The following is a 13,273-nucleotide window of genomic DNA, read 5'->3' as shown; positions in this document are numbered from 1 at the left end:
CTGTGCCCTTCTGTTGCAAAGTTATGCCTCCTGATAAAAATTTTTTTTTAATCTTTAACCAACTGTGTGTGGCGTGTCCTTTTTCTCCTGTATGACAGCAATTCCTTGATATATTCCTATTTGGATGAAGGGAAAGGTTGTACCTTTGTTACTAGGAAGCATAACTTTGGAACAGATGGGCACAAATAAGAAAACTGTTCCAGAATGAGTGAAAAAGTGGCAATTGGAGGAGGTACTCATATATTTGGAAATTTTAATGTCCCTAAAATATTTTTGTCATGGAAGAAGATAATGGGCTATAGTTAAAAAGAAACAAGAAAAGAGGAGATAGGGGTGAAATTACTTTATATAGGAGTTAGAGATTGATTAATTGAGGTTCAGTAAACAGGTTTCATACAATTCTATTTGTAAAGAGGGAGATGTGGCTGTACTTATTAGTGACTTTCTGATAGGTAGCCAGAAGAGGGCAGCATTGGGTATAATATCAATAAATTACATGACTCAAAGTGCTGTTTACCAAAGGATAGGGATTTTCCCATGAGTCATGTTAGCAGTCAGCTGTATTATTTTTGGGATTTCCCAGTCTGAAAGGGGCAGCTAGTAGCGTGTTATCCCAGAGGAAGGGAGAACTAACACCCTTGAAACAATATTGCGCACAATAAATGAAAGTGGTTGGTCCCTTTCAGAAGCTCTGTTAGCAGTTAAGGCACCACTGCAGTGGTTTTTTTTCAGTGCTGGAGCAGTGCTTTTAATGTAAGCCCCCTGCCCCATCCCCTGTCTTTTACTCATCTTCTGGCGTTTTTCACCTATTTTCGGTGTCGCTCTGGTCTTGTGGCGCCATCTTGTCGGCACAACTTCTGACTGGCTGGAAGTCAGAGGAAACATCACACGCTCTCAGTGCGAGTCTATGAAATCCAGAACGAGGTTCTCATAGACTTGCATTGAGTTGTGTCCTCCGACTCTTTCCAGCAAACATTGGAGTAGCCGACACGTCACAAACCGCCAGAGACCGACGGGAGATAACAGATGAAGACAACGAAAAAGTAAAAAAAAATAAAAAAATACAAGTTTGATTTACCCCAATAAAAATAAAAACATCAGAGCCCAGCGTCACCACCATAGCTAGAGACCAGACTACTCCGGCTTTTCCCAGTGCTGCACCAGGTGACTGACAGGTTCCTTCCAATGTGCACAAGGAGGAACTGAACTAGTCTGGCTCTGATTCCCGCAGCCTGTGGTTTTACCAGCATGAATCAGACGACAGATTCATTTTAAACCTTCTCATTTGAAAAACCATTGTTAGTTTACAGTATTTCTTCAAAGTATATTCTTCAATGTGTATTTTTTCTGATACATTTCAGGAAAAACCAAGCCTAGCTGTAAACATGCCCCTAGGGTCTGATTCTTGCTGCTGAGTTTTTCTTCACAGGATTCTCTGGGGGCTTGTCTTTAGGCCGCTCTTCATTGTTACCCTCTGATCTTCATTGTTACCATGTGATCACTACAAACTTAGACCATAAAAATTATCACTAAATAAAAAGTCTCTAAAACCATATGGAGGATTAAAAATAACAAAAAAAATTGACAAGTCAGTTTGGCGGAACAGCAAGCATAAAATAAAAAAATTGGCCACTTTTGACCTATTGACATGTCCTATTTAAGAACTATCTACAGTATAGAGAAGAACAGTGTGTCATGACAATGATAATTTTTGCCCCACGGAGCCCTGATCTCAACATTATCGATTCTGTCTGGGATTGCATGAAGACGCAGAAGGATTTGCACAAGCCTACATCCACAGAAGATTTGAGGTTGGTTCTTCAACATGTTTGGAAGAGCCTCCCTACTAAGCTCATTCAAAAACTGTTTGCAATGGTACCTACTGTACAAGAAGTTTTGACGGCAAAGCGTGGTAAAAACAAATATTGATTTGATATAGATTTCTCATTTGTTCATTCAATTTGCATTTTGTTAGCTGCTAAAAATATAATATTAATTTCTATTTTGAGAGCATGCTTACTTTGCAGCATTTTTTTCCACAATTGCCTAAAACTATTGCACAGCACTGCATGTCTACTGCAGGAGTGACAAGGCTTGAGTGATATGTGTGCTGCATGTGTGCACTATATAACAATTGACTTGCGTGCTACATAAGTATAATATCTGAGTGTGCGTATAATATGTGAACAGTGCAGCGTGTGTTCTGCACTTGTATAATTTGTGAGCAGTGTGTGCTGCATGTGTGACGCCCCAGGGTCCTGGTCATCACATTGGCATTGCTTTCCTCACGGGGAGAGTGATGTCATGCTTGGAAGCTATGAAGGGTCTCCACAATAACACACAACATGTTCACACTCCAGGCCAGAAGGGGGAGCTCTGAACCCAGATGAAGTGGAACTTCCCTATATTCTGGTCTGGAGGGAAAGAAAGATTACTCAGTCTGTCAGAGGACAGAGGAGAGAGCAGTCAGACATTGAGTGTCAGAAGGACTGAAGGAGCCATGTAGCCAGAGGTGCTACAGCTCCAAAGAAAGAGAATTAAGAAGGAAAGGACAGCTTGTGGAAAGTGTGCAGGAGAGCGAAGCACAGAAGAGTGATACCAGTGGAGCAGAGCAGTGAATTAGCTACGTCCCTGGCTGGCACAAATTACCGGTAGCCGGAAGGCCAAGGTTGTGAGGGACTCTAAGACTTACAGCAGAAACCGGCAGGACAGCTGTCTGCCCAATACCGAGGAGGCACAGTGACACAGGCACAGTGACACATAGAGCCCAAGTCGTGATAGAAAGCCTGTAAAAAGGCTCGAGTCACCTGCCATACGGGTTTGTGTCCCACCTTTATAGAGGACAGAGAGAGGACTCTGAGGACCTTATAAGAAGCCATAGGCAGTAAGGGACTACAACTCTACCGTGCTATCAGGAAGGCTTTTAACTCCACCTGGTAAAGGGGACTCTGAATTCGCTTCCAAGCCGGATGGACCCTGCCTGTACCTGTGATCTGGTGCCCTGGACTGTGGCTGCCTGAATTCTTCAGTAAACCAGGTAAAGAGACTGCAAACCTTTGTCCTCATTCTTTACTGCACCATTCGCCATCTTTCATCTACACACCGGGAGCCCTGGGGACATACTTCACCTGTGGGAAGTTATACCATCTCAGCTGCCATAACATTACCCAAGAGGACCCCTTTAAGCAGCGTCGGTCCCCACTGACCAAATACCACAGGTGGCGTCACGAACACAAATTTTATTCAAAACCCCTTTAAGGACATTCCCTTTAACATGGGCGCCCAGGGCCATGGACCGGGTCGCAGCCACCGTGACATTCCCCTTGCGACCGGACCCGGTACCTGCGGGCGACTCAGCTCCAGTCATGTGCAGTATGCCTCTGAAGCCGGGAAGTGTGCAATCAGTTGCAGAGGTGCGGTGACGGTGCTGAAATGTGCGAGATTTTCAGGAGCTGGCGATGACTTATGCCCCATTTAGTCAAAATACAGCAAACCAGGAGAATACTATACTCGTATAAATGCTTTTTTTAAACCTCATTTTTACAGAAAAACATTAGTGAATGTGCTGTCAACAATCATGGAACTGTGTGCAAGACTAATGATCATCCAGTCACATATCGTGCAGGAGGCGAAAGAGCGCCAGTGGACTTGCTGTATTGTCAATCTGTGCTGGGTATGATTCTACCTATGTAAAAGGGTCCTCACACAGATCATGGTGTTCCTTTCTGAATTGGTGGCAGATTCATCAGGAAGGAAAACACTGCTTGATACCATTTCCTGAATTTACAACTTGCAAATACATATGAAAACAGGTCAGATAATATGCAAAAAAAAAAAATAGATTGCTAAATCTGACCCTTAGGCCAGAGTCACACTTGCGAGTGCAATGCGAGAAACTTGTGCAAGTCTCTCGCCTCAATACCCGGCACTGCCGCAGGCACTCGGGACCGGAGTGTGCGGCAGCATGTATTTCTATGCAGCCGCACACTCCGGTCACTAGTGCCGGCAGCAGTGCTGGGAATTAAGGCGAAATTCTCGCATTGCACTCGCAAGTGTGACCCTGGCCTTAAAGTTAGGCTATGTGCACATGCTGCGGATTTTGCTGTGGATCCGCTGCGGTTCTGCAGCTATGGGTCCGCAGCAGTTTCCCATGCATTTACGGTACAAGTTAAACCTACGGGAAATGCAATCCGTAGTGCCCATACTGCAGAAAACAACTCGCGGAAACGCAGCAGTTTATATTCCGCAGCATGTCAATTCTTTGTGTGGATTCCGCTGTGGTTTACACCTGCTCCTCAATAGGATTCCGCAGGTGTAAAAGCGCAGTGGTATCCGCACTAATTCCGCAATAAATCCGCAGTAATTCCGCAGGAAATCCGCAGGTAAAACGCAGTGCCTTTTACCTGCGGATTTCACAAATCTGCTGCGGAAAAATCCGCAGAGCTCCAAAATACTTGTGCATATACCCTTAATGTTGGTGCATATGGAATGCCCGCCAGGGCCGTGGGGTGCTCGGTACCGGGTCCGGTACTTAAAGGGGATGTGTCATGGAGACGGTGACCCGGTCCGTGGCCCTGGGCGCCCAAGTAAAAGGGAATGTCCTAAAAGGGGTTTTATGAATAAAGTTTGTTTGTGACGGCACCTCTGGTTCTTGGTCAGGGATGACCGACGCTGCTTAAAGGGGTCTACTGGGGTGACGTTATGGCAGCTCTAAGATGGTATGTCTTCCCACAGGGGAAGAAAGATCGCCAGGACTCCTGCTGTATAGATGAAGATGGTGGGTGGTATAGCAAGAAACGGAGGACACAGGTTTGCAGTCTCTTTACCTGGTTTACTGATGAATTCAGGCAGCCACAGTCAAGGGTACTGGATCGCAGGTGTCAATCGTCTGGCCGGCTTGGAAGCAAGTTGGGAGTCCCCCTTACCTGGTGGGGTTAGAAGCCTTCCCTCTAGCGCTGTGGTGTAGTCCCTTGCTGCCTTAAGCCTCTCACAAGGTCCTCATATCTTCTCTCTGTCCTCCAGGTTGATAGGACACTACCCGTACAACAGGTAGCTCGAGCCTTTTTACAGGGTCTCTATCATGACCCGGGCTCTATGCGCTACTGTGTCCTCAGGTGTAAGGGTGGACAGGTGACTTGTAATCCAGCTGTCCTGCTGGTTTCTGCTGTGAGACGTGGAGTCACTCACAACCTCGGTCTTCCGGCTACGCTCAGTACTGAGGTAGCCTCGTCACAGTTAACTCCCCAGTTCTTCACTCTCCTGCACTCCACTTCCCCTACACTCTCACTACAATCTGTTCTTCCTTCTCTTCTGTCTCTTGTCAGGAGCTGCAGCACTTCTTGTGGCTGCACGGCCCCTTCAGTCTTCCTGACTTTCACTGTCTGACTGCTCTCTTCTCTGTCCCTCTGACAGACTGTCTCATCTCACTTTCCCTCCAGACCAGAATACACTGTGTGCAGAATTATTAGGCAAGTTGTATTTTAGAGGATTATTTTTATTATTGATCAACAACTATGTTCTCAATCAACCCAAAAGACTCATAAATATCAAAGCTTAATATTTTTGGAAGTTGGAGTGGGTTTTTTAGATTTGGCTATCTTAGGAGGATATCTGTTTGTGCAGGTAGCTATTACTGTGCAGAATTATTAGGCAACTTAATAAAATCAAATATATTCCCATCTCACTTGTTTATTTTCACCAGGTAAATCAATATAACTGCACAAAATTTAGAAATAAACATTTCTGACATGCAAAAACAAAACCCCCAAAATTAGTGACCAATATAGCCACCTTTCTTTATGATGACACTCAACAGCCTTCCATCCATAGATTCAGTCAGTTGCTTGATCTGTTTACGATCAACATTGCGGCAACAGCCACCACAGCCTCCCAGACACTGTTCCGAGAGGTGGACTGTTTTCCCTCCCTGTAGATCTCACATATTATGAGGGACCACAGGTTCTCTATTGGGTTCAGATCAGGTGAACAAGGGGGCCATGCCATTATTTTTTCTTCTTTGAGACCTTTACTGGCCAGCCACGCTGTGGAGTAGTTGGAGGCATGTGATGGAGCATTGTCCTGCATAAAAAATCATGTTTTTATTGAACGCTTCCGACTTCTTCCTGTACCACTACTTGAAGAAGTTGTCTTCCAGAAACTGGCAGTAGGTCTGGGAGTTGAGCTTCACTCCATCCTCAACCCGAAAAGGTCCCACAAGTTCATCTTTGATGATACCAGCCCATACCAGTACCCCACCTCCAACTTGCTGGTGTCTAAGTCGGAGTGGAGCTCTCTACCCTTTACTGATCCAGCCTCTGGCCCATCAAGAGTCATTCTCATTTCATCAGTCCATAAAACTTTTGAAAAGTCAGTCTGAAGATATTTCTTGGCCAAGTCTTGACGCTTTATCTTATATTTCTTGTTCAAAGGTGGTCGATTTTCAGCCTTCCTTACCTTGGCCATGTCCAGGAGTATCGCACACCTTGTGCTTTTTGTTACTCCAGTAACGTTGCAGCTCTGAAGTATGGCAAAACTGGTGGCAAATGGCATCTTGGCAGCTTCACGCTTGATTTTCCTCAATTCATGGGCAGTTATTTTGCACCTTTTTTACCCAAAACTCTTCTTGCAACCCTGTTGGCTATTTGCCATGATACGCATGATTGTTCGGTGATCACATGTCAAAAGTTTGGCAATTTCAACTGCTGCATCCCTCTGCAAGACATCTCACAATTTTGGACTTTTCAGAGCCCGTCAAATCTCTCTTCTGACCCATTTTGCCAAAGGAAAGGAAGTTGCCTAATAAGTAAGCACACCTTATATAGGGTTTTGATGTCATTAGACAACAACCCCCCTAATTACAGAGATGCACATCACCTAATTTACTTAATTGGTAGTTGGCTCTCAAGCCTGAACAGCTTGAAGTAGGACAACATGTATAAAAAGTATCAAATGATCAAAATACAACTTGCCTAATAATTCTGCACACAGTGTATATATAGGGAAGCCACCCACAAGCTGGATCAGAGCTCCACCTTCTGACCTGGAGTAGGGACATGTTGTATGCTCCTGATTACCTGATAAGAGAGATCCTTCCTCACTTCCAAGCGTGACATCACTCTCCCTGTGAGGAAAGCAATGTCACTGTAACAACCAGGAACCTGGGGTGTTACACATATTTTAATAAATGCTAAATGGCTAATTAATTTCACCCTATTTTATGAAACAGAGCACCTGCCCCAAAAGAGGAATCCGACATAGGAAGCCATACCTATATTAAATTCTCTAATCTAGTCTGCCAAAGTGCTTATCCCATAAGTAGTGTCTTATCAGAGGAGAACAAAAAAAGATATTGAAATTGCAAATACGTCAATTTCAGTTAAATTAGACCTTACCACACACATTGTCTTCTTCCTCTTCCATGATTCCTTGGTTGATGCTTTAGGCTATAATTAAAATGGACAATTGTAGATTTCATTTAAATGCATATTTTAATGGAAGTTCATGCTTTTAGGGTCTAAGTTACGTTGCAACTATCCTCATTCATTTGAATATTGCCCCACTATAGTTCCCTATGTGACAGGGGCATCAGTAGGGGCAAAGAAGAGGACACATAGCTAAAATAACAATTCATGCTATCACTACTAATTGAGGTCTCGAAGGATGGACCCGGTCTGATAATAAATCCATGACATATGCCATATCCTACAATTATGCCGTCAGTTTAGAAGATGTTGAAACCCCTTGAACTTGAGGCAGCACTGACAGAGCTGGCATTATGTAAATACATATTCAGCAATCCTGTGACCACTTTGGATGGCATGACACCAAAAACTAGTGCAAGGCTATTGCAGGTCCAGGTTTTGCTGTTTTTAAATACATCTGTATGGAATTGAGTAGATTCCAGAGAAAAAACTGATAGTCTATTTGTTGTGTTTATCCATGTGCAGCTCCTTAACATCTTAACACCTGGAGGTATTTTCGTATTTGCGTTTTCATTTTTGCTCTCCTCCCCAGAGCCATAACTTTTATATTTTTTGGTCAATATGGCTGTTTGAGGGCTTGATTTTTGTGGGACGAGTTGTACTTTTGAAAGACACTGCTGGTTTTAACATATTATGTACTGGAAAACGGCAACTAAATTCCAAATCCAGTGAAACTGCAAAAAAAAAAAGTGCAATCCCACAGTCGTGTTTTTTTTTTTTTTTAACCATGTTCACTAAATGCTAAAACTGACCTGCTATTATGTTTCTCCAGGTCATTATGAGTTCATAGACACCAAACATGTCCAGGTTCTTTTTTATCTAAATGGGGCAAAAAATTCCAAAGTTTGTTAAAAAAAATTGCGCCATTTTCGTGATTTGGGGCTGGGTGAGGGCTTATTTTTTGTGCATTGAACTGACGTTTTTAATGATACCATTTTGTTGCAGATACGATCTTTTGATCGCCCATTATTGCATTATAATGCAATGTTGCAGTGACCAAAAAAAGCCTTAGACTAGGTTAAGTAAATACAGTCCGTTTTTTACGGCCATAATACAAAGTAATTGTTCCAAAACACTGTTCCGTTTTCAATGCGAGGATGCGATTTTTACGCACAAATTTATCCGTGTGTCATCCGTATGGCATCCGTATGGCTTCCGTACAGCGATTTTTTTCTCGCAGGCTTGCAAAATGGACATATCATGGATCCATCGGCTCAAATATTCTTAAAAACATGTATTCAGAAATATGCCGCGGTGTTCTATAGAAAAGCTGGCAATTCAGCATGGTGTACGGTAAAATCACACTGACAGAATAGAATAGGTAGAATAAATGTGTACACATAGTATAGGTATATATATATGTCAGTGAGACACATATATATATATATATTTATATTTAATTCAGCGCTAGATAGCAGAAATGCCGACAATATCATTGCCGGCTTTTCCTATCTCCTTCACAAACCTGACAGGATATGAGACATGGTTTACATACAGCAAACCATCTCATATCCCTTCTTTTATTACATATTCCTCTTTAGTAATGTAAGAAGTGTCTTTGTGTCGAATTTGGGGTCTCTAGCTATTAAATTAAAGGGTTAAATCCCGGAAAACAATTGGCGTGGGCTCCCGCGCAATTTTCTCCGCCAGAGTGGGAAAGCCAGTGACTGAGGGCAGATATTAATAGCCTCGAAAGGGACCATGGTTATTGGACCCCCCCCCCCCCCCTGGCTAAAAACATCTGCCCCCAGCCACCCCAGAAAAGGCACATCTGGAAGATGCGCCTATTCTGGCACTTGGCCACTCTCTTCCCACTCCACTGTAGCAGTGGGATATGGGGTAATGAAGGGTTAATGCCACCTTGCTATTGTAAGGTGACATTAAGCTAGGATAATAATGGAGAGGTGTCAATTATGACACCTACCCATTATTAATCCAATAGTACGAAATGGTTAATAAAACACACACATTATTAAAAAGTATTTTCATGAAATAAAGACACAGGGTGTTTTAATATTTTATTATACTCTTAATCCACCTGAAGACCCTTGTCACCTGAAACAAAGTTAAAAAAACAAATAACAATATTCCATACCTTCCGTCGTTACAGTCTTGTCCCACGCTGTAAATCCATCTGAAGGGGTTAAATCATTTTACACCCAGGAGCTCTGCTAATGACTCTAAAACTTGGTGAATGAATGGAATGCAGGGGAATGTACTGTAGTTGCCTCGAGTCGCGGTGATGCGCCCTCTGCTGGATGAACTCATATGAACTCGAACCTGGGAAAATATTCTGAAAAGTTCCCAGGCTTGAGTTGATATGAGTTCATCCAGCAGAGGGCGCAACACCGCGACTCGAGGTAACTACAGTACATTCCCCTGCATTCCATTCATTCACCAAGTTTTACAGTCAGGAGCACAGCTGCATTAGCAGAGCTCCTGGGTGTATAATAAAATATTAAAACACCCAGAGTCTTTATTTCATTAAAATACTTTTTAATAATGTGTGTGTGTTTTATTAACCATTTCGTACTATTGGATTAATAATGGATAGGTGTCATAATTGACTCCGCTCCATTATTAACCTGGCTTAATGTCACCTTACAATAGCAAGGTGACATTAACCCTTCATTACCCCATATCCCACTGCTACAGGGGAGTGGGAAGAGAGAGGCTAAGTGCCAGAATAGGCGCATCTTACAGATGTGCCTTTTCTGAGGTGGCTGCGGGCAGATGTTTTTAGCCAGGGGGGCCAATAACCATGGTCCCTTTCCAGGCTATTAATATCTGCCCTCAGTCACTGGCTTTCCCACTCTGGCGGAGAAAATTGCGCTGGAGCCCATGCCATTTTTTTCTGGGATTTAACCCTTTAATTTAATAGCTAGAGACCCCAAATTTGACACAAAGACACATCTTACACTACTAAAGAGGAATATGTAATAATAGAAGGGATATGAGATGGTTTACTGTATGTAAACCATGTCTCATATCCTGTCGGGTTTGTGAAGGAGTTAGGAAAAGCCGGCAATTGAATTACCGGCTTTTCTGCAATCTAGCGCTGAATTAAATATAAATATATATATATGTGTGTCTCACTGACATATATATATATACCTATACTATGTGTACACATTTATTCTACCTATTCTATTCTGTCAGTGTGATTTTACTGTACACCACGCTGAATTGCTGGCTTTTCTATAGAACACCGCGGCATATTTCTCGCAAGTCACATGCATGGTCCGTGTGTAATCCGTAATTTTCTCGACCTCATAGACTTTCATTGGCGTATTTTTTGCGCAATACGCTGACAAACGCAGCATGCTGCGATTTTCTACGCCCACAACATACAGTATATTACGGATGCGTAATATACGGCAGATAGGAGCTGCCCCATAGAGAATCATTGGGCCGTGTGCAATGCGTATTTTCTGGACGTATTTTCTGCGCTCATACGTCCGTAAAACTCGCTAGTGTGACGCCGGCCTAATTCTGTCATTTCAACTTTTTTTCTCGTTATGCCGTTTGGCGATCGGGTTAATTATTTTTTTTATTTTGATTGATCAGGCGATTTTCAACGCGACCATATAACATGTTTGCATGTTTGATTTATTTTTATTGTTTTATTTTGAATGGGGGCAAAGGGGGTGATTTTCACTTTTATATATTTTTAATTTTGTAATATTTTTAAAAAGATTTTTTTTTTTACTTTTTGCGTGCTTCAATAGTTTCCATGGGAGATTAGAAGCTGCACATGTCTGTTCGGCTCTGCTACATACAGGCGATGATCAGATGTAGCAGAATTGCTTACTTGCTATGAGCACTGGCTGGTGCTCATAGCAATCAAGCAGTGATAACCATAGAGATCTGGTGGAGATCTCTGGTTGTTATGCCAACCGATCATGTGATGGGTAAGATTTCCAGAGCGGTTGCCAGAAGCGCATGTTAAATGCCGCTGTCAGAGATTGACAGTGGCATTTATTGCGTTAACAGCCGCGATTTGATCGCAATTCCACCCGCGACTATTAGAGGCACATGTCAACTGTTCAAAGCAGCTGACATGTGCCAGAAAGATGTGGGCTCAGTGCCAAAGCCCACATCAGAGGGAGGGAGTCCAACATCGGCGTACATTTACACCTGATGTTGGAAAGGGGTTAAAGAGAAGCTATCAGCAGGATTGTGCTCAGTAAGGCTAGTTTCACATTAGCATTTGGCAGGGCTGCAGATGAAAGCCTTCTTCCTCTGTGAAGCCCCGCCCACTGCCACGCCTCTTCCTTCATCTGCATGTTTCCTGCTTACCCTATCTTTAACATTGGGTATGCAGGCCATGCTGATGTAGGCGGTTACCTCTGCATGCGTCATTTTGAAGCTGTGCCAACCGCAACAAAATCTAACATGTTGCGTTTGACACAGGTCAGCGCAGCGTCAAGATGACGCATGTGGAGGCATCCGCATACATCCGTATGGCCTGTGTACCTAATATTAAAGATATGGTAAACAAGACGCATGCAGACGTAGCTGAAGGAAGAGGCGCGGCAGTGGGCGGAGCTTCACGGAGGAAGAAGGCTTTCGTCCACAGCCCTGCCGAACGCTAGTGTGAAACTAGCCTAAGCTACAGTGTACTACTGTGTATATGCATGCACTGTAAATAAAGAATAAAAAATTCACATATTTGGTGTCACTGCATTCAGAAATGGCCCATCTATCAAAATGTAAAATTAATTAATCCGATCAGTAAACGGCATTAGTAAAAGAAAAAATCAAAACACCAGAATTAAGTTTTTTTGGTTGCAACATTGTAATGAAATGCAATAATGGGTGATCAAAACATCATATCTACCTAAAATGGCATCAATAAAAAAATTGGAATATTTTTTCACCACTTATGGTAAATAAAAAAGAACCTAGACATGTTTGGTATCTGTGAACTTGTAACGACCTGGAGAATCATAATGGCAGGTCAGTTTTGGCATTTAGTGAACATGTCAAATTAAAAGAAAAACAAAAAAAAAAAAATGTTTTAGCAATTTCAACGCACTTGCATTTTTCCTCATTTTCCAGTGTAGGGTGAAATCAATAGTGTCTTTCAAACGTACAACACTCATACGGCTATGATAACAGAAACATAAAAAAAGTTATGGCTCTAGGATGAAGGGGAGCATAAAATGAAAGCGCAAAAAAGGAAAATTGCAAGGTGGTGAAGGGGTTAAAGACCTGGCTAATAAATTACATAGCACAACTCTGGAGAGGCTGTAGACAAGTGAGTATCAGATATATCATGTTCATAGAGATCTATTAGAAAATACAGGATGAACAGAATATACGGCATATGAGTTGTTTGTTTTACTAATAGAGAGAGAAAAGCGAACAATTTAGAAAAATGAGCTAAAAGCTTATACTAAGTAGCATCCTATCACAGTACTTCTGCAGTGTTCTTCTCACACATACCTCAGAGACCGTCAGCCCTCCGTTACAAGACGCCAAGTGCTCAGAAATGAGGATTGCGCAGCTCTATAACAACACTAGGTGGTTCCCTTGTGCTTTGGTTTCGTTTCCTCATTTCCAATACAGTAGGGTTTCTGAGAATAGAAAACTCTGTTACAGCATGTCAGTCTCTGCAACGAGAAACGATACTTCTTGGATAGCTGACTTTCTGTTTTGAAAGTGGTGATAGCGTTTTATTTTTCTCATCGTCATATGCTGGTAATAGATATTAGTTAATAGTCTGAAATAACCTCAGTGATGTAGTAAAAGAAAATGCATAAACTATTCACATCACAATACCAACATAT

At 42.5% G+C, this 13,273-nt stretch overlaps 1 protein-coding gene across 1 annotated transcript in view; it reads right to left on the bottom strand.

Moving 5' to 3' along the window:
- LOC138642403 (NFX1-type zinc finger-containing protein 1-like) overlaps nucleotides 1-12,973 on the bottom strand; it is a 158,984-nt gene extending 146,011 nt beyond the window's left edge. Inside the window, exons 1-2 of the mRNA XM_069730529.1 lie at nucleotides 12,930-12,973; nucleotides 7,392-7,442 (exon numbers count right to left, since the gene is read on the bottom strand). Of these exons, the coding sequence (XP_069586630.1) occupies nucleotides 7,392-7,419 (28 nt within the window). The 5' untranslated portion in view covers nucleotides 7,420-7,442; nucleotides 12,930-12,973. The remainder of the gene's footprint in view (nucleotides 1-7,391; nucleotides 7,443-12,929) is intronic.
- Nucleotides 12,974-13,273: the final 300 nt, after the last annotated feature.

Source organism: Ranitomeya imitator, chromosome 6 (genome assembly GCF_032444005.1).
Source record: "Ranitomeya imitator isolate aRanImi1 chromosome 6, aRanImi1.pri, whole genome shotgun sequence".
NCBI classification, from domain to species: domain Eukaryota; kingdom Metazoa; phylum Chordata; class Amphibia; order Anura; family Dendrobatidae; genus Ranitomeya; species Ranitomeya imitator.
This window is presented reverse-complemented; position numbering and strand designations above follow the sequence as displayed.